This window comes from Sphaeramia orbicularis, chromosome 24 (assembly GCF_902148855.1).
Source record: "Sphaeramia orbicularis chromosome 24, fSphaOr1.1, whole genome shotgun sequence".
In the NCBI taxonomy this organism is placed as follows: Eukaryota; Metazoa; Chordata; class Actinopteri; order Kurtiformes; family Apogonidae; genus Sphaeramia; species Sphaeramia orbicularis.
Genome location: NC_043979.1, coordinates 17,094,567 through 17,116,974, shown reverse-complemented (window position 1 = coordinate 17,116,974; position 22,408 = coordinate 17,094,567). Strand labels below are relative to the sequence as shown.

Genomic DNA, 22,408 nt, shown 5'->3' with positions numbered 1-22,408 from the left:
TATTTGACGAAGTGTAATTATATGCAGAATACTAGCTGGCGTATGGCAGTTTTATGAGCTTGAACCTGTATGTGTCCCCTGCTCCCTGTCGGCAATTACATGCATGCTTCGCCTCCAACCCCCTCTAATCTCAAAACTCAACGGATCTACTCAGATTACACAAATGACCTATTTTGGATTCAAAGGTGACAAGTTTGCATCCCTGCAGCATTTCTCAAATGTACCAGTCAAATCACATCTGTTCCTCTACCTTTTTTACTTGATCCAGAGAAACTGTAGGGCAAAACTGAGAACAGACAGAGGAAGGGAAGAGCGCAGGCAGACAACACTGCCCTCTAGGACTGACAGCGAAGATGAATCAGAGCTGTCTCGTGTTTGTGCACAGTGAAGTGATTACTGTAGTGCAAGTACCGGTATTCCTGAGGCGCGGTGGAGGCCTGGCAGCTTGAACCAGCAGGAGGTCAGAGAAGAATTTCCTCCTGTCTTCTTCTCCTGGTGGGCACAGTGTCACCACCTCCCCATAAGTCCTCTGGAACATGGTCTTTACCTGGATTTAAATAAACAAAGAGGGATCGATTAGAAACCTCTCACCATCTTTTTGTAGAGGGATAACACTGCAGAGTTCTACATTCACACACCACTAGATATATAAAATTACCTTATTAAATCAGAGGTACTAACAATTGTGTGTATGATCAGTAATCAAGGAGCCCAGTAAGGAATTTATTAAACTAATAAACATTTGAGGTAAAAATGAAAACTACTCATTTCAAATTTTGATCAATGTCGAAATCACATTAAGACAATACAATTCATAGGGGGTCATATTTTGCTAAATCCATTTTTATTATTAGTCTTTGGTACATTTATTTGTGTATTTGGACACTAATAGCTCCAAAAGCTTGAATTTGAACCCTCCAGGTACTGCAAAGCTATCTTTATATTTATTCCGGCAAATATTGAGTAGATTTCTACAAACCGTTTTAATTCCTGCTTAATTTGTTATGTCTATAACTAGTTACGTCACAACATTTGCACATATAAGGTCAAGACTTCCGACAAAGATTTCGCCATAATCGTTTATCAGCACCAGTGGTTGTAGTCCACACTGTAAATATGTCCAAATTTCAAGCAGATTACCTAAAGTGTTCAGTTGTTGGCCGTATTAACAACACAAGTGGCTGAACGGGACAGCAGCATAGCCAACAACCCAGAAGGGGGTGGGGTCATGTGCATTTAAAGGGCCAGCGCTCAAAACGACCTTTCTGGTGTCATACTCAGAAATAGGGTTGAAGATGGACCTGTGGAGTTGAATTAATGAAGAATTCAGACCCAAGCATAGCATTTACAGTTTATAGACCACAGGGAAATGTTTTAAAATGCATAATTCCATTTAAAAAAAAGCAAAATATCACTCCTTGTGAAAAAGTAAGCAGAGGTTACTAATATCCCTGCCCGGTGGTACAACACTTTGCCCCTCCTGCTCACCGATACCCTGCCAACCAAGGGATTAATTTTTTTGAGTCTTAACTTTCAATCTTTTCAAAACTTTTAAAAATTTGCAAAAAATCAAACAATTTCAGCACCTCTCCTAGTGGTAAAGAACTTGTGTACCCCATTTTGAAAAGAATCGGGTGAATAATAAATAATAATAAACTTTTGTAAACACAAGTCCATATAACACAAGCCTACAACATACACACAACATACAGAATAAATAGAACAATAAAAGGGTAGAGGTACAGTTTGTGCACAATTAAAAGATATACAGACTATTGCACCAATTAATGAATTGTGTCCAAGAAATGGGATGGGACAAATTTTCTAAGTTACATTTTCAAAAATTTGTAAAATATCCAAAATTCTAATTCAGCCATCAAACTGTGCATTGCATCCATCCATCTATTTATCAAATTAAAATCTGACAATCATTCTATCACGAGTCTCAGTATCTACGATGAAAAGCAAAAGAAAATCTAAAAATTATTCAGCCTCACAAGAAAAGTTAGGATGAAAACAGAAGTATTTTTCCAGCCACTGCAATTTTCCTGCTATCTTATCTACACTGGAGCTCTAGGGGCTTAACAGACCCCAGTTCACTTCTGTTATGGAGCTCAAGGCTACTCCCAATGGTAAGCCCCATTGCTGACTAAGCATCTACTTTACAGTTTGTAGCCCCCCATCTGTCTTTCACATCGATCCACTCCCTTATCCATGACATGTTTGTTCTCCCTTCTCTGTGCATCACCTTCTGTTCTTTCCTGTTCTCTCTCTGGATTTTGGGCTCTCTCCTCTCAGAAAGGAGAAGAGAAAAAAAAAACTGAGTAAAAGCAGGGATATGGTGGGGGAGTGAGAGACAGCCAAAGTGTGTGTAGCACACAGCAGGTAATGATTCTCAGTATTTTTCATCACGATGAAGGCTGCAGGGGTGGAGACATAGTGAGAGATGGCAGAAATGTGTGGATGGATAAAGCAGAAAAGAAGCAGGGAGGGGATGTAGAGGAGACAGCTTAATGTGCAAAGAATGTCTGTTTGGAGGAACTGTAAATACTGGTGCTGTCAAACGATTACAATTTTTTTATCAGATTAATCGCAGGGTTGCTGTGGATTAATTTCGATTAATCACAATTAAATATTAATTTTTAATCTATATTAAACATGTTTGACTTAGCATGAGCAAACAACCAAAAAAGGGAATACTTATAAGATATTATATATATATATATATATATATATATATATATATATATATCATAAACACACACACACACATACAGGGTGGGGAAGCAAATTTACAATGAACATTTAGTTGTTTTTTCTCAGCAGGCACTACGTCAATTGTTTTGAAACCAAACATATATTGATGTCATAATCATACCTAACACTATTATCCATACCTTTTCAGAAACTTTTGCCCATATGAGTAATCAAGAAGGCAAACGTCAAAGAGTGTGTGATTTGCCGAATGCACTCGTCACACCAAAGGAGATTTCAAAAATAGTTGGAGTGTCCATAAAGACTGTTTATAATGTAAAGAAGAGAATGACTATGAGCAAAACTATTACAAGAAAGTCTGGAAGTGGAGGAAGCAACAAAAAATGTACCAAAGCTTTTATTAAAGCTCTCAAATCCAAAATCCTAAGGATCCAACCAAATCCATGAGAAAAATGGCAAGTGAACTTGAGGTAGACAACAAGACCGTTAGAAATGCAGTAAAATATGATTTGAAGATTTAAATTCTCATGACTTTCAATAAACTAATTGGTCATACACTGTCTTTCAATCCATGCCTCAAAATATTGTAAATTTTGCTTCCCCACCCTGTATATATATATACACACACACACATATTATACACACACAGTATATATGCACTTAACATGTTTATTCAACACCTTCAACAGTTTCAGCAAAACAACTTTAAACAACTGTTCGGTCCTGGATTTTTGTCCCCATATCTCCATCCAGAGGGCCAACATGCTGTTTAGAGTCTTCCATCTTTAGGGGTTGGCTCTGCTGTCTGTCACTACCGGATCAACTGCCTGTTTGCACATGTGCGATGCTAACTCTACTTGGACAAACTGCCCGAAATGCGTTGGCAGACGTTCACAGTCATTCTGCGCTGCAGATGGGTTAATTGTGTTAAAATTTTTTATCAGATTAATCATGATGATGGATTAATCAGCGTCAACGTGTTAATTTTGACAGTCTAATAAAAACCTAAATCAATTTTTTACTATAGAAACTGAAGTTGGATTTTGCTTCCTTAAATCAATTAAATATTTATTTTGTCATTTAAACAGATACTAATCCTAGGGAAACACATTGTCTGTGACCCCAGAACAACTTCATGTTATTTAATCAAGCTACAATATCATTTTTGTGATAGCCCTTTGGACACTAAAGACCTGATCAAAAAATACTGACACTGATATTTAAATTAAAAATAAATGCCTAAAAATGACTAGGACTAGGTAATATAACAACCGCAAATCATGACTGATATATAATATTCATAAAAATCGTAAGCTATGGATATTTTCATTCAGTGTGGATAGTCTTATCAAACAGCCTATCAAACAAACAAATACACAACACCCATAGAGCACCACATGCAGGTAGATTTTATGTTGGCAAGTAAATCTTAGAAGGATATTGAGCACACTGGCAGGAAATGACTGTGCCAAGACAGAAGTAGTCATGGAGTAAGAAAAAAATACAGTCTCTTCCATATTTTGTCTGATTACAGACACACTGCTTCTGTTCTGCTGTCCTCCATGTTGGAGTCCGGCCACAGAGAGGAACAATCCAGCTCACAAACTCTGAAATACCCATCATTTTGGACAAAACACATGGCCACTGACAGACAAAATGTTGCATTAAAGTACACATAAATGCAGAAATCTACACTCATATCGCTATTAACTTTTATAACAAGAAAGTTTATGGTTTAACATTTTTCTGAGTTTATGTACACTGCAAAGCATACATTGTTACACTGACCGTAATGCAAAATGGTGCCACATGTTCATATAAAATTGAGAGCCTTCTTCCCTCAGTCTTCAGAATACTCTTCCACTGAGCAGCATTATCAAATTATATATCATGATAAATGGCAAGTGATAAATACTGTCATCAGGTATTTTACCCTAAAGAGGAATTGTCTTACGAGACAATATAGCTCTCGAACAATAAAATTCATCAGAAGCCTTGCTATTTTGTTGAAGAGAGTAATAAGCAGCAGAAATACAACAGGGCAGGAAACTGGACTCCTGATGATCACATTCTTGCTGGAAAATGTTGTATACACGATGCTTAAAAAGTACATCACATCAAAATGTCCAGCTCCTTCAGTTTAACAATCACAAGCTCAATTTCTATTGTCCCTCCACTCAAAAGGAAGTCAATCGAAGCTGAATTAACTTTTGTTAAGACAGGGAGGGGAGCTTTGTAGTTGGACCCAAGCCTGTGGTGTCAGATCTGGCTGGGGAGGGGTTCTGCCTGTTCCCCACTGAGGTTTGGAGCTGAGACAACAGCTGTCACTGTGTTCTCCACGCCAGAGAGTGAAACAACACGCTTAAGATAGCCAATTCATTCACAGTTCTGCAGACAGCAGCATGTCCTTGTTTTAAAATTAAAACCACTCTCCTCCTCGGTCCTTGTCTGAATGATGCTGTAGATAACATCTACGACAAGAGTTTGGCCATCATTTTAAAAAAAGAAAAAAGAAAAAAAGGCAACTGTTCTAAGAAATAAATTCAATATTTGCATAAGATTACACAAACTACTGATAATGTACACAGCCTAAGTAGATTTCCACTGTTTCAAACACTGCAAATTATTCTTTCTAGAAAATATCACATTAAAGGTGGAACAAACTACAACATGTTGTATAATCATAATATTTGCATTTAGATTCGTAGCAAAGAAAGGGACCTCACAATTTAATGACTATCATTATAAAAAGTAAGGAAAGATAAACACTGATGTAACACCACAACAAATTACCAGCATGAGATGGAAAAGAGTGGGTATGCAGAGAGAAAGCCAACATTGCCTAAGGACAGATTTGATACCCACATTCTAACACACCATTTTTCCCATCACATGCCATCAGCTTTCACCTTCCAGGCATAGCTATGTGTTCAAGGACCAAAGGAAAGCTAAATGGAGGAAAACAGTAATTGCTGATCATACAATTGCAGTCACCTAGTATTTAATGAAAAGCAATCTATGTGACTAATGCAGAATTGAATACAGGGGTTTAATTACTTTCTCTTTAACACATAACTTCTAAAAACAACCGCTTAGATAAACAAACAAGAACCAGCTTAAGTAAAAAGAGAAACTTAACAGCATTACAGTGAACAACTTTCAAGGGCACAGCATACAGAAAGAAAGATTTCAAAAACAGGGACGTTAAGACACCAGGATTGAAATAAATAACCAAAACTAAACTTTGTAACTATGCAGATGCAACTGTGTTTTTTTCCGAGAATAAAACTTAACTCTCAATAGCTGCAACAATCCAGGTGCTGTTACACAGAAAGAAACGACCCAGAAGTCTCTCTTGCATTGGATCATTGCCAGAGTAGACACTTTGCCAAAACAGTAGCCACACACACAAGATGGGAAAGCAGCCCACACAGTCTGCACAGGCATATTGATGTGGTGTGTGTCCTGAGGTAAAGACACGGACGGGTCTGCCAACCCCCGGACCTAATTAAAGCCCTTCTGTTGCTTGACTAGGAGGACCCTCCTCCTTATTTTTATCCCTCTCTCTCGCCCTAATTCCAGTTTTCTCCATTTCCCCTCATGCTATCATTGTCCCTCCCTTAGAACACTGCACTCAACAGGGAGTCCAACTCCCCTCTGGGTTTTCAGAGGCAGAATAATAAATCCAACGATAAAGGAGCAAGAGTACAAGACACAGGGAGAAAAGCAGAAGATGGATAAATGACAAGAAATGGAGGCAAAGTATATAAGAACTGTGTGGGGGGAGATGACCTTGACTGACAACCCTGTATATATCAGCACTAACATCCTTGAGTAGAAAAGAAAAAAATGAATCAGTTCTGTGCTTTAGCTTCCATTAGTATATAAAATGGCATCAGGTTAACAATCTCCTCTCAACAACAACATGTAATCACAAAATCTTGGTAGAGGCCTCGAGGTGAATTCAAAAATGTCAACTCAGGTGTGTGTGCGTGTGCACGTAAACATTGGATTCCTACCTCATCAGACAGCTGTGAATAGTGAGTCTCAGCCGTTGCGAGGATAAGGACGGGCTAAACGAGGGCACATCCTGGAGCAGGGTGAGGAAGGTGCTCTTCACAGTGTCGCTAACCGTCTCCCACCACTCTGAGATATGGGGCATGAACACCACACTGGGCACGCTCCGACAGGCTTCACGGAAAACCTACAAACCCATAGATAGGCCAGAGACATAATGTTATCTATATCTTAGTAAACAAGACTTAAATGAGGTGTGCATGTGGAAGGAAAACGCCCATGTGCAACTGCAAACTAAAAAAGTTAACTTTGACAAGAAGTGTATGCAGACTTTGTGACAAATACATTTACAAAATGTACAAGAACAAAACACCATCAGTGTACATCTATAGATATTAAACAAAGAAGTTATATGTAAAAACCTTCAAAGTTGAGGGGGGAAAGAGAAGAATTAACATCCAGTTGTGACTTTTTTTCTGAGAAAAAAGGTCAATTTTGGAAAGACTGTTGATGTTACAATTTGTAACTACAAACATTTATATGTCACATTGATCATGATGTGTCCTTTCATGCTGACTTCCTGTTGGTTCTTGACTACACATAGATTGGAGGAGCAGTCATGCTGTGAGATGGTCAAACACAACTTCTGAGACTGCCACAATTTTACTCAAGACCGTTTTTGGTCACAGGACCTGGTCAAGAGCCACCAGTGAACCTCTCTAACTGTACGACATAGGCCAACCGTTGTGTATCCATGACTAAAGATATTGCTACACATTTCTCATCTTTAGTCTGGGACAGCCCTAAATCATACAGTGTATGGGCTTTAACAATATAAATATACTAACTAGCAGAGTTAAAGTGTTTACATCAGCCTTCGACTAATTTGCTGGGATGTTTATTTTGCTGATCATTCATCCAGCCAACTTCTCAGCTAGAGGAAGCCAACAACAACTCTTTCTCCTGCATATGATCATGTTTTGTTTTCAAGTACACACAGAGAGGAAGGGATATTAGCAAACAAGTCTGTCGTCAAGGTGTTTGTGTGAGAGCAAAATGGACAAGGACTCGTTGAGCAACCAATGCCCTTCCCACACCTCTACAATGAACATTCCTTTATGTGTACATGAGTAGTGTGGGTAATAGTACACATCCACTAGTTTGATCCATTGCAGATGGTGTTGTTTCTGTGATGGATAAAGAAGTAAAAGAAAAATTTAAAATGGGTCGCCAAGATGCTTTTTGGCATCCATCAATATACCTGGGCGGCGCGCCCAAGTAAAGTCTATGTGCGCGAAACCCAGGATTATGTCAATGACAGCCATATGGATGTTTGTCTGTGGTGGAACGAACAAACTTTGCTGGAAGCACTAAATTTCAACAACAAACGGGCAACAAATTCCCAAGTGTTAAGGAAAAGTCATCTGTGTAACTGAATTAGTGTGTTATAATTGCATTAGTGTGCTTTACCTGAGCACAAGACTCCTCTGGCGTCTTAGCGCTGATTGAGTAGAGAGTGGGCAAGTCTAGACGGTGCACTGGCAGCTTGTCCAGGTGGTGCAGCAAAGCAGGGGCCAAGTGGGAGCTCTGTCCTGAACCTGGGGACCCAGCCAGCAGGAGACGAGGCCGGTAAGCTGTGGGCTGTTGGAGAGCAGAGCTAAAATGCACAAAGGTGACGAGTCAGTCAGAGTTAGCAGCAACAACAACAACAGGAAGAAGAGTGAAAAAAGTTGTGTATCAAGGATTCATACTCAACAAAAAAAACTGGGTTTTTTGGATGTTCTTTACTATACATACATTTTCATCATCTAGGGCAGGGGTCACCAACCCTGGTCCTCGAGATCTACTATCCTGCATGTTTTAGATGCATCCCTCTTCCAACACACCTGATTCAAATGATACGCCTATCATCAAGCTCTGCAGAAGCCTGATAATGACTGTCAGATGTGCTGGAAGAGGGAAACATCTAAAACATGCAGGATAGTAGCTCTCGAGGACCAGGGTGGGTGACCCCTGATCTAAGGATGCCTTTTACAGAAGAACAGCCCTGGGACTATAAATAATCATAGCAAAGTAGTTTTCTAGGAGTCATTTTCAAACATTAAACCAATAATAAGAACAAACTTTCAACAGCTGAAGTAAATGATACAGAGGTACAATGTATTTTAACAATTTTGGGGTGACCACAAACAGGACAAAAATAATTTGCTAACAGAAAATAAAGCAGATCTATAACGACCTATAAAAACCTTAGCTAAGTCATTACCTTCCTAACCATTAACAGCAGCTCAGTAAAGACTATCCTTTCATTCTGTAAAGACATGCATATAAATTAAGATTAATTTGCTTTACAGTGTCCTTTACAGCACGTTACTTGTAATTCCACCTTACAGTACACATGTTGTGGGACAAGTTGGATAACATTTTTTTTAATGATGCCAATTAACTAACTAACTTTGAATAAAGTTAGATAGCTGTGTTATGTCCATGTCGTGTGCTGTAATTCTACCTTACACACCTTACATAGTTTTCTTTTTATAGAACAGATACCCCTGTAGTAGAACATCTTCTTTATTGGATACAAACAATTGTCCAGCTTTTATGTACACATTATATTTCTGAGTATACACTGTACTGTATTGCATCTGTTTACACTAGTGTAATAGTTAAAGATTTAATAACAAACTTTGTTGCTCAGTCACAGCAAAACATTTTGTGGACTTGCCTGGAGAAATGGAGGAAGGGTCTGTGCATTGCAGAAGAGGAGAGCTGACTCTTTGGGGATGCAGCAGGCTGGACTTCATAGATGGAAGCAGAGCCTTCCTCATTGTCTTCATCGCTATACAAGTCCTCTTCAAACAATTGATTGTCACCGCCTAGGAAAGAAACGAAGACTGTTTTCCCAGCAGTACATATGTAGCTACATTTTCAAGAAGTTAATGAGCACAAAGGTGGAAAAATTACTTGCAAGTTTAGAAAATAGAGCGATTCATCTTTAAAGTGATCCTTTGGAAAGACATTAATGTGCCACAGTTAAAGAAAAGGGAGAATAAAATAAGAAAAACACCTTCTTGGGCTTCTTGGGATATGCTAGGCATGCAAAGCAGTACATCACCCTGGGAAATTCAGGACATTACTAGGTGTAAGAAGTGCAAGTCCCATAAGCAATCCTTCATTGGTCAGTTGCTGTATTGTGGCTATTCTGCTGTAAACACTCTTGTTGGCTGTCTGGGAGTTATTGAAGCAGAAGTAGGATGACTGGATTTCCAATATCAGTATCATCACCTCTGTACACACGGGAAAGTTACACTGCAGCTTCTACATTCAGTGAGTAAGGCTGAGTACGGAAGAAAGCTAATGTAATTAATACCTGCAAAGTACCAAAGGCATACCAACAACAACTGAATAAGGTGAGAAGGTGTGAGCAGGAGTCAGAAGGAGAAGCAGCCAACAGTGGCCACAAAAAGTAAAGCCACATAATCCAGCTGCTTACCATGTGTGTTGTCCCTGTCAGTACACTGAGCGTGGGGGAAGACTCTGAGGAGAGCTTTCAGCACCGAGGTGAAAGAGCTGGCCAGCAGGGGCCTGAGGGTGGGGGACAGAGCTCGGCCCGGGGGAGCGAGGGCCCTCTGAGAGGCTGGGACGATTGTCCTCATGGCCTTACTGAAATCACCAGGCCCTAAGATGATGGAGGTGACATCCAGCTTCAGTTTGATGCTGCTGCCATAGATCTGGGGGTATCGGCGGCGCAGTGCCACCAAGGCTGCCTCTGTGCAAAGTGCTTTGATGTCAGCACCACAGTAGCCTGGAAGACAGTCAGATACAAACGTTATGTTATTTCTTTGGTCTAAATGCTGTCAGTTTTCAAATTAGGGGAACATAAATGTCAGCTGGATAAATCAAAAAAGAATTTCTTGACAAATACACCCCCACATTAGCCAGTGAAAATCTAACCTGACATGGAGCTCTTACCGACACATTTTTCTGCAAGTTCATCTACAAATGGCTCAGCCAATTTGGGATTCCAGTCCCGCGTGTGGATCTCCAAGATGTGCTTTCTGGCCTGAACAGAAGACAGGAGGTAAAGGAAAAGGCAACCCAAGCAGTCTGAGTCAATACAACAGAGACACTAATAAACACAGCTAAAGGTGAGAGGTTGCTGCTTCTAACAAACCAGATAAGACTTTTGGATTCCATTTCATTTAAACTCTGAGTTGTGAGAATAAAGGAAAAACAAAGCAGGGCGATGTTAACAAGAAAACAAACATATTTACTATAAATTATGCATAAAAGCAGTCTACTAGTCTTAACTCTTTCTAAAACTGACAACACTGGAGAAAGATAAAAGTGACTGACAGATAAGTATGAGAGCTCTTGACTGAAAGGCGTGCTGGTGCTTCAGCACAAGATGAGCTTTAGTTTGTTGCAATGTCTCTGCAGGACGTTCCTCTGAAGAGAACACATTAAGAACAAAGTAATCTTTGTCTTGAGTTAAAGGCAACAGTTTACATCATCTTTTATCACACGTCTAACACAACTGTCTTCTTGCTTGGGGAATAACAAGAGGGAGCTACATTTAATGGTTAGAAATACTTACACTTTGCACAACAGTTTTTTTTTTCTATTAGTAAGAGCTCCCTGCTGGAGATCTTAGCCGGCAAGAGCATGCAGATTAAGCTTTCATTACCAATGATCCCACTGAGTGGACAAATGATGCAAGACGACCTATTGGACAGACTCGATGGGAAGGAGTCACAGAGATGTTATCTAACTGACAGTCACGTCTTAAAACAAATCAAAGATAAAGGCAATCGGTTTACCATAACAATAAATCTCGATGATATCGGAATTTTGCTGAAATATAATGAGAGCCTGATTTGCCACTTGCTTGTTGGATCAAAGTATCCAACAGAGATAAAAAAAAAAAGACACTGCATTAAATAGCCAAATAGCTGCATGTACTAATTTCATTGCAGGATTCTTATGAGTAAAACGCTAATTGCTTCGGCGTTATATTGCCTCTCCAGCTGGGTGCGCATGTGGTTACAGCACTGTATCCACAGATAGTGCTCCATGTTTGGAATATTGTATGCTGCTGTCTTGAAGCAAACTGCTGATGTGGGGCAAGAACAAGTACATTTGCACATATATGAGGCATGATATTTCAGATGTACATTCAATTTCAGCTACTGTTGACAAAACCTACTGAAAATCCGAGTGGAGTGGAAGCAAGACTTTGTATATCTACTGGAAATGCCTGTATCTAATGTACCCAGCTTGTTTTAGACTCACCTTTTTGTCAGGCAGGTTAAACAGAAACTCCCGGTCAAAGCGTCCGGGCCTCCTGAGTGCCGGGTCGATAGAGTCAAGTCTGTTTGTAGCACCAATGACAACTATCTCCCCACGACTGTCTAAGCCATCCATCAAGGCCAGCAGAGTAGACACAATAGAACTGGACAGGGGGAGGGAAGTGGTAGGACAGAATGAAATACATGGCACTGAGTTTAAGTGGACAAATATCTTAATATTCCATGCCCCAGTTTTAACAGAATTTCACCGACATAAAGCTTCAAAGGTTAGCTTTAAAAATGCTGATTATCAACCCACTTTCTTTTTTTTCTTTGTATTATGATTAATACTATATGTGTGATACATGTATGTATTTATATACAATTTTCTTGTCTTATTTCCTAGAAGTGTGGTTGGCTATATGTACAAGCTTGTTATTATCATTATTATTATCCATTTACTTACTTATTTACTTCATTTATATTATACTTTTTTCTTTTTTTTTTACATGTGTGTGCTTCATGGACACGTCCACGATCATTTATACACGTAGATAAATGTGACTGTGTGTAAGTAAATATGTTTGTTTGCATATATAATCTTTATTACTATTCATGTTATTGTTCTACAGTATAAAGTAAGATGACCATGAAAAGCATTAACCTTTACAAATCACTCTTCAGTTATGTTTCACTGTAAAGTCTATGTTTATATGACATTATTCATGCAACAGAGATTCACAAACTAGCTTTTTTTTTTCCTTTCGGTGAACAATATTGACACCCTTTTTTTTAAAAAAAAAAGAGAACGGTGTACTTTGTTCCAATGATGTCCTGTGTAATATGTTATGAAATTGTTCTGAATAAAATTTGAATTTAAAAAAAAAAAAAATGCAGATTATATATAAAATCAAAATATTCTCATGTTATGTTTGAATATTCTCTTATCCAGAACTGTAATCACACGTCATACTGACAAAACAGCACTATGTCTGAGAGACAGACAAAACCACACCTTAAACTCTACAACAGGACCACTTTTGCAATAAATCATTACTTCATTGGTATGAACACTAATCCCAGTTCAAAGCATACTGAACACACAGTAACAGGGATTTCAGTATCAGCTGTTTCAGAGCAGCACTTCAAGCAAGACAACACCCCCCATTGGTGAGTAAAATAATAGCAGCAGCAATTTTCACCCAACAGGCGGACATGCCAATGTGAACTGTACTGAGTAAATAGGAGGCTGCACCTCTTCATTAGATGTAAGAATGAGGTGCTTCAGATGAGACGGTATCCTTTCATTCTATTGAGTCCACAGATGAGATATGTGAAATCACAATTTTGTAATTTGCAAAAACAAAATAAAAGCCATACATCATTGCTGTCACTCCGGGCAGATGACATGTGCAATCTGATGCTTTACTAAGGAAGAGGTGCCTGTATGTTTAAAGCATGAAATGGAGAATATTCTGCATTCTGAACCACATTACACCTACCTGTGTATCTGGTCTTGCCTGCTGGAACGAACTGGAGCCAATCCATCAATCTCATCAAAGAAGATAATAGAGGGCCTCATTAGGTATGCCTAAACAGAAGCATACGTATGACTTCTGTTAAACACACTCTGGTTATAATTGTAAAAACATGTAGAGCAATGAAAAGACTTGAACTTGGACTTGATGCAGTGCTGCCTAAATGGCTCACCTGGTCAAACAACAATCGTAGCTGGCGCTCTGATTCACCCACCCACTTGCTGAGGCAGTCGGCTCCTTTCCTCATGAAAAAGGAAACCTTCCTGTCTCCCTGGCTACACTCATTGGCAAGTGCCCGTGCTACCAGGGTCTTTCCTGTCCCTGGTGGGCCATAGAACAAACACCCTCTAAAAAGAAAAGGAAGAATAAATGCTCTTTCATGTTTTATATAAAAGGTGCACTATGGAAGATTTGCTTCCTCTTGTGTTCTTACATGAATTTTATGTTCGAGTCTGTTTTGCTTAAGAAGCGTGTTGTTTATTGATACTGCTATATTCATTACTGAAGTATTTATAGTGTTTGTTGCCCACATCCATGAAACAGAGAACAGGTTTTGAGTTGGAGCTTATCAGGGCAACTCGTCTGCTCCTTTAACACTCCAACAGAGTTCAGCAAATGTCAGATGTCTATCCGTCAGCACAACAGAGTCCAACATAAACTTCAAATAACCACATGTGTATGAAAGTCTTACATAGATAACACTTACATTTTCTTAAATCACTTTTCTCATTTAGCCACAGACCCATTTGATATAAAAGGGGATTTTTATATGGCAGTGTATTATTTACTGTTGTATGTGTGATTTTACACAAATGAAGTAGATAAGATTTTATTTAATCCCGCTTGTCTCAATTATTCCTCAAGTAACCGTCTACATCCACCTTAATTAGTAATTAAATTGTATGAAGGACCAAAATCATTTCCTATTGAAAATTAATTCAGTCGTAAGTAATTATATAATGAATATTAAATATTGCTTCAGTTAATATAACCTTGATCTGATACATACAATCAAAACTACTAACATTTAAGTATTAAAGCAAGAAACTGTGATTTTTTCTCTATAAACATCACTCATATATTGTTAAAACCTTAAAACTCCACAAAAGACATACATGGGCCAGATAATGTGAAAGTGGTCACTGTCAAAAATTTAAGTTTCACCAGTTCTCAAATAGGCTCATTTTTTAGCTTAAGAACTGTTTGAAATTTTCAGTTTCACTTACAGAAAAAAAGATACAACTGATTATGAAGTTACTTCTGACATATGTAAATGCACTATTAACTTTAATAATATTTTTTCTTCCTTGTATAAGTGATATTTTAAGTCTGTGAATCTGTAGGAACTAATTATTCAACAGTACAAGAATATAGAAAGGTTATGTACAACAAATTATTTGTAAAATATGCACTGCTGTTCACTGTATGTATCAATTCAGTTGTAATATGTATGTTCAATAAAAGTTTATTAGCATATTTGTAGTGTTTTAGTTCCTGCAAAGTCTTTTATTCTGATACTGAACAAAGGTACAAACTGCTGTCCCTGTGTCACAATATATTTGTGTTCATAAAAACTTACCATTTAAACATTTTTATCTAATATTGATCACCATAGTAGTTTAACATCATAGCTAAAGGCCTATGTTTCATTTAGGATCAATTTTTTATGAGAACAGCATGTTTTATACATTTCCGTAAAGTGAAAAAAAATGTTCATTTTGAGTAGCCGTGTCACGCAGCAGTAATTTAAGTATTTTTACTCAAAATTTTATTTCTGCTGTAACGCATCATGTGAATGGGCATACTGAGACTGATTCATACATTTATTAAACATGGAGATAACTTATTTAGTTTCAACACAGAGCTTATTGAACATGAAATATGTCCCTGTGTCACCACTTGATCTGGCCCACATATAAGTGTAGCCAAAGTAGTCTTGCAGTCAATATTCAATATTCTGTGTTCTATCTAGCTTCACACAGAAAACAAACACTTTAAAGTAAACAGTTTTAATTACACCTCTCACCTGGGAGGCTGAATCTTAAACTTCTCAAAGACCTCAGGGTAGAGCAGTGGGAACACGACCATCTCCTTCAGTGACTGAATGTGATTACTGAGGCCACCAACGCTGTCAAACTTCACCTGAGGAGCACAAACACAACCTTTTGAAGGACTAATTACTTTTTAACCTGATGAATAAAAAGCACAACACTTACTAATTAACAACCATATTTCGAAACTTTTTTACTTCACTTACTGATCTATCAAGGTTCATGGGGTCCACATCCGCCAGGCTTGCACCCACTTTCACCCGATCTCGGAGCACCCCACTCGCTAGATCTTCTGCAGTCAAGTTCATTGGTAAACATCTGCACAGCAAATACCGCAGCTTCAGTTAACATCTGAGGAGTTCACACTTTGATGGAAAAGTGCTTTTATCAAAGCAAAAGAGCGACTGAGTGAAAGGAAAAAAAAAAGAAAGTCGAAGCTGACACCTGTTTCTGGCCCGGGTCATGCTTTTGCTTTTTCTTCGCTCGAAGCGCTCTTCGTCAGAGGATGAGGGGTGTCACTACTGTGAATGGCATGTTTCTTCACTCTGGAGAGAAATGTGGAAAAACTAGGATCAGAATGACACTGTCACATTCCTTAATGATCAGAAACTCAAAAAGATCACAGCTATGTTAGTGACTGCAAGTGGAAAAACAGTGCTCAACCGCCAAACATTACAACAATTCTAATTTACCATTGTGTTTATGTGATATTTTAGAAATTTCTTCCAACCTTATATGGCTTATTCTTGCTGGGGATCTATGGGTGTCAAAAAGTGAGGGGTTGCTCTGTTTTCTGTTCACAGGCTCTGAGAAAACAAGATGTAAGAATAATGAAAAAAAAAAAAGACATAAAAACGTATCATTGCAATCATTATATTACCATAAACATGTCATTAATACAGCTGAAAAAAGAGGGAAATGCTATCTATGTTACCTATAGGTGGTGCTTCATATCGCTGCACAGTCTTGCGTTGCCTCAGGTTGTACGGTCTGTCATTCTCCTCTCCTTGCTCTTCTGCTTCATCTCCGTCATCATCGTCTTCCTCTGCATCCTCCTCATGAGATTCTGAAAGTCAAAAGTTCAGTTTTCAAACTTTGATGAGGATAGTACCAAATGTGAGCTCCTAAAAAATTCAGGATCTACAGGAAGTCTCAAACACACAAAAGACACAACAAAAAAAGAACAGTGGTATTCCAATAACTTTGTAATGTTAAGGCTAATTATCTATTATCATATTGATAATACACTGTCTAGTACATATTGCTGTTCTAATTTTGTGTCTTCATAGTGTTTTAATATGTATATGTATATACTTTTTATTCTACTTGAATGGAGCGACTGTAGCACCCAATAATGTCCCCCTGGGATAAATAAAGTATTCTGATGAATTTAGTAAAGATTATGTGTTTAACACCTTTTCTTTAAGATCATTTAAGTAGAACACTGACCTTCTGTTCCCTCCTCTTCTTCTTCCTCTTCTTCCTCCTCCTGCTCAGCTTTACTTATGACTTTGTGGTGTGTAGGCATGCTGAAAGTACTCCTGCGCATAGATTTCCTGCGCTTCACTCGGGAATACATGTCCATGTTTTCCTGAAAGAAAAAAGCTTTCATGCTATCACTTGAGCCAAAACCTAGAGGATCAGGCAGTGCCACTTTTCTTTCTCGAAGTTTTCTAGCTCTGCTTCTACCATACTCACCTCCTCAGTGTCTCCGGTCCACATGCGAAGTTGTTCCACCTCACGGCTCTGTCTGATGCTGCTGATGTTGTCCATTTCCTGCAGGACAGCCTCAGCAGTGCTTCATAGAAAGAGTAAAGTAAAAAGACTGTGAGAAACTTTGAAAAAGCACAACATGAGTATAGAGTTTGGTCTAAGGGAGTTATTAACTATGGCTGCAGTGCAGTTCTCAGTGAAATGTTTACTGAGCTGCCTGTATACTTCAATAAATGATAAAGATAAAAGAAGAAATATTAAGAAGGTAAAGTCCTGATTTCTATCTCTGATTTGTGGGTGGTTCAGATTGTGAGAACAGGAAGAAACGCAATTCATCTGATGTACTGTTCAGAGCACAGAAGCAAATGCTTTCTACCACAGTAGGCTAAAGTCGACTTCACCTTCAACTAAACTCAGGGTTCCTACACATTTGAAGTTTCAAAAGTCCATAGTTTTTCCAGACCCTATTTTCCAGATGTCTTGGTAAAAAAAATTCCAACCAGTCTTTATATTTGGGATTTATGAGCCAGTCATCAGAGAATTTACATCTACCCATCATGAGTTCTGCCAACGATCATACAAGGCATGGTGAACAGCTCACTCACGAACAGTGTGTGGACATCACTTGTCTGTCAAAGCAGCAGTGAAACTTGACAACACCTGGGCGGGCCTTGCAGAAGCCAATAATGTAATAACAGCCGATAACGTAATAACAGCTGATAACGTAACAAAATTGCCATTTTTAAAATGTAATAAGCCAGTAACGTAATATCTGGCCAACAACGTAATGAAAGTCCTGAACTGATTACGTAATAACTTTTGGCCAATAACGTTAGAACTTATTGGCTGGTTATTACATTATTGGCCTGGTAAAAATAATTCTTTGCAAATGTAATAACTGAGCCAATAATGTTAAAAGTTATAACGTTACTGGCCAAACGCTATTATGTTATCGGTTCAGGATTTTTATTACGTTATTGGCCAGATATTATGTTACTGGCCAATTACATTTTAAGAATGGCAAATGTATTACGTTATCAGCCATTATTACTTATTGGTTGTTATTACATTATTGGCTTCTACAGGCCTTAAAATGGGTTGGAGGAGGATAAGAGCAGAAAGCTGGGCATTCAACTTGTCAATCTGCCCAAATGTTTTCTGGGACGCGTAGCCTACTGCATGTGCTTTCACACAAACATTTTAGCTGCGCTAGCAAGCACCTTATAAAAACAGATCAATCTTTTTCTTTTTTAAGATATTCAGAATTTTATGTTTAGAAACTAGAACAGTCTTGGAACATGAATATTTTTCCATACATTTGTTTCCATTTTCCATACTTTTCCAGACCTGGAAATTTATAAAATCAAATTCCATACTTTTCCATACTTGTGTAGGAACCCTGTGAACTTAGTTCTGTTTCATTTCAAATATATATAAAAAAAACATTTAGAAAAAATGCACAATCGATAAATAAATAAAAAATAAAAATAAAAAATAATGTAGACACCGGACCAAAAAATAGAACTTTTGGTAATTTTGTTGTGCAGTCAATACATGAACGCAAATCAACATAGTTTCAGGTCATGTAATGGCTGTAATAATCACAGTCATGCAAATACAAACGGCAATTTCACAATAAATAGCGTCTGTGCCATTTCTGAAGAACATGTTACCGTTTCAAAATTGTGCATTTTTAAAGTCACAGAGTTTATAACGTGCTGCAACATGGTACAGTGTTCAGGTGTACAGTAAAGGCATTTGGAAGAAACCAACCAAATGATTATCGGAACCAATGATAATTTAGTAAAAGACTTGGATTCATCGTTTTTCCTCCTTTTCTCAAGCGTTAGGAGACCATTTCCACTGAACAGATGAAATGAGCATGCCTCACATTTTGTATTTCTCTTGTTTCAAGCAGTATTGCAAATATGGCTTTGTGACTGCTTGCTACCTGTTGACCAGCTGGTCAAACAGCAGGCTCTGGTTGAGGTGTTCAAATTGGCTCTTCTCACCCGGCAGCTCCTCTTCAGTTCCACATGGCCATTCATGTGAGAATGATCCGTCCCGGATTTCTCCTCGCCGCGGTGACTCATATGGGCTGTAACATCAACAAATAATAAGTATTCGGTCAGTTTTTTTTATGTATGCTTCCCAAACATACATTCTATTTATGTATAACATAAAGAACAGGGAAAAATTAATTACCATGTCCATTTTGCATTATGCGAGAGGATAACCTAGAGAGAAAAAAAAAAGAAAACAGTTTTAATATGTATGAGCATTTGCACAGAAGACAAAAGTTTAAGCTTCAGTGCATAATCATGTTTTTGGCATCATTGGGAAAAATCCCATTAACTTTCAGTGTATTGTAAATTAAGTGGCCTGATAGGAAATTAAAAATCTCTTCCCCATTGTCTGAAGTCTGAATCTCATTAGAAAATCTACCCCGTGACAGGGGGTTTTGGCTGCTCACAGGTGTTCTCAGGCAGGTAAGAGGGTTAGATACATGATTGAAAGCTGTAATTGCTGATTGCTGTTCCAATTCCATCAGACACAGTCTACTCCGTGGCCTGACACTGAAGTTTGGAAAAGTATCGTCTCTTCTACAGCAGCAGGAAAAAGCATCAGGTCATCTCTTTTATATCAGGCTTTTCTTTTGGATGGAACAAAGAGAGCTGCAGAAGGAAGGGGTGCATTTTCATATTCTGTTTTTTTGTTTACTTAGTTTTTATTACATTTCTTTTTTATCAGTACAATACAATGCATACATTTAAATACAGTTCAATAAGTGTCTTCTCCTTTTTCTCAGCTGTATCTGTATTTTTATAAACCTCCATAGGCAATATAGGATGGAAATTAAAGAAAATAATAACAATCACTGCAAATAAATAATATCCACTCCAAAAATAAGGTTATAGGTATAATTCCTAGACAGAAGCAGGATGACAGCATTTTGATATACAACATGGGGTTTTGCATCACTAATAAATATTATCATTGCAGCAATAAAGGCAACAAAGGTTCCCATCTTTTAGTATAGGTGGCTTTCTGAAGCCTTAGTAAGAATGTGATCTGCTCCATTTGATAAATATCCCAAACTTTTTGAATCCATGTATTATAGAGGAGCTTCTGGTTTCATCCAAATGATGGTTACAGACTTTAAAGCGGCAGTGAATAATATATTCAAGAGGTATTTATCTGCCCTTCTATCCAGACCTTCAGGTATTGCTCCCAGTATTGCCACTGTGAAGTTTTGTGGGATGTTCATTTTAAAAACCTCCTTCAAGGCACTGAAAACCTCCCTCTAAAACACTTAACTTAGAACATAGCCATATTCTGGTGTTTTTGACCCCTTTATTTCACTCCTGCAGCTTTAATTACAAAACAAACACAATTAGGCTCTGAGGTTTTTTTAGTGACAATTAATAAATAATGAAAGTAATGCTTACTTTTACTTGTTCTTAGTAGAGACAAACTAAAACTATATAGCAACACAGGTCTTGAGACACCACTACAGTTGTGTCAGAAAAAGTGGGGCAAGATAACAGTTTAGCCTAGGAACTCTGCAGGTTTCAACAACTTAAATGTAATATCATTATGAATGCGATTTAAGACCTAACTGTTAGTGTTAAGTGGTTTGCGCTGGGGCCACACTCTGGTAATGCTCTCAGTGTGATTACAGGACAATATGGGGTGATGGCAGAAGTTTGCCAATTGGCCTTAATGAAACATTTAGTTTTTATTATTTGACCTCACATCTGACTCTAATGCCTTTACACTCAAACTAATTTGTACTTTCCTTCAACAAGCTTTTACCAACAACTAAATGCACTGCTCTCAAACCGGGTTTCAAACTTGTGGTTATCCAGATCAGAAGAAAATAAAGTAAACAAAATAAATTTAATTTACTACTTCAGGCAGTGTTTTTTTTATATCATAAAAAGGAGAAGCTACTTTAACAACACACCTCATTATACATGTACACAACTGTACAATTTGCATAAGGGGTTATTTCTTCCAAATTAATTTTGTCCAAGAGTGATCCACACAATTTTTCTTCTCAAATATGACTAAAGATAAAACAGTTTCATGAAAGAAGCATGAACTTAATGAGCCAATCAAGCCAAGCTCTTTAAAAATCATATTTCAGCCAACAGAAACCTTGCACTCTCACTAAATAATTACGTTTGCCAGTAACACATAATTCAAAAGAATAAACCAGCTGCTTACCTGGTGCAATAGGTGGGAATGTGCCAGCTGACCCTCTGATTCTTCACCTGAGGAGACGGAGAAGTGTCACTGGAGCTGGGCTCTGAAGCAGTCTGTCGCCGGGCCCTCTTGGAGGGGGGGCTAACCGTGCACTGCTGGGACTGCTCAGATCACTACTGGGTTCCTTCTACAAAACAGAAAGATACCACATCCAAGACTGAAGAAAATGCAACAGTGACCAACACATCAAGTGGAAAAGAATGCCAAGTACCCTGACAACTTTTCACAACTACTTCCAAATAATCTACCTGAAAGCATGTAGGAATCCTAAATATTTAGCAAATAACGCAAAAAAAGACCAAACTGCTCAGGTAAAAATCCACAGTAACACAGAGGACTCCACTGAGGAAAGCAGGAAATACAGACAAAGTATTGCATGTTGAAAAGACAGCTTGTAGCCAACTCCTCAGTGTGTTCTCTGAATCATAACAGAGCACTAACCAGACATATGCCCTTGATGCTCACGCCCTTCACAGCTTAACTTCCCTGCTGATATGAGAGCATATCTCACTGTTGTCATAGGCAACTGTCTGCAATGCCTGCAAGAGGGGTTCATCTGACTGACAGACTGATTGAAATGTGCAAGATGTACCAACAGTGAACGTATACACAGAGCTGGACAGGAAGAACGCATGGATCCCTACTGCATCTTTACAGACTGGAACTACATCTGCAAAGGACATCCATCAGTCCTGGTGAATCTATAGCCTGTCCATCCATGGGAAGTGGATCTCTCCTTCACTGTGGTTCTCCCCGAGGTTTCTCTTTTCCCACTGATTTTTTGTAGTTTTTTCTTGCTGAGAAGGAAGGTCTAAGG

The 22,408-nt window shown here is 38.3% G+C and overlaps 1 protein-coding gene across 1 annotated transcript in view; it reads right to left on the bottom strand.

Moving 5' to 3' along the window:
• Window positions 1–358: 358 nt before the first annotated feature.
• The window catches only part of LOC115415616 (ATPase family AAA domain-containing protein 2B-like), a 23,454-nt gene continuing 1,404 nt past the window's right edge, over window positions 359–22,408 (bottom strand). The window contains 23 exon segments of the mRNA XM_030129257.1: window positions 359–547; window positions 6,735–6,790; window positions 6,793–6,919; window positions 8,203–8,389; window positions 9,458–9,608; window positions 10,226–10,537; window positions 10,705–10,795; window positions 12,025–12,184; window positions 13,523–13,611; window positions 13,731–13,905; window positions 15,585–15,700; window positions 15,816–15,927; window positions 16,054–16,120; window positions 16,123–16,154; window positions 16,340–16,415; window positions 16,544–16,675; window positions 17,059–17,200; window positions 17,308–17,407; window positions 19,274–19,331; window positions 19,334–19,420; window positions 19,528–19,559; window positions 21,553–21,664; window positions 21,667–21,718. Of these exon segments, the coding sequence (XP_029985117.1) occupies window positions 359–547; window positions 6,735–6,790; window positions 6,793–6,919; window positions 8,203–8,389; window positions 9,458–9,608; window positions 10,226–10,537; window positions 10,705–10,795; window positions 12,025–12,184; window positions 13,523–13,611; window positions 13,731–13,905; window positions 15,585–15,700; window positions 15,816–15,927; window positions 16,054–16,120; window positions 16,123–16,154; window positions 16,340–16,415; window positions 16,544–16,675; window positions 17,059–17,200; window positions 17,308–17,407; window positions 19,274–19,331; window positions 19,334–19,420; window positions 19,528–19,559; window positions 21,553–21,664; window positions 21,667–21,718 (2,655 nt within the window).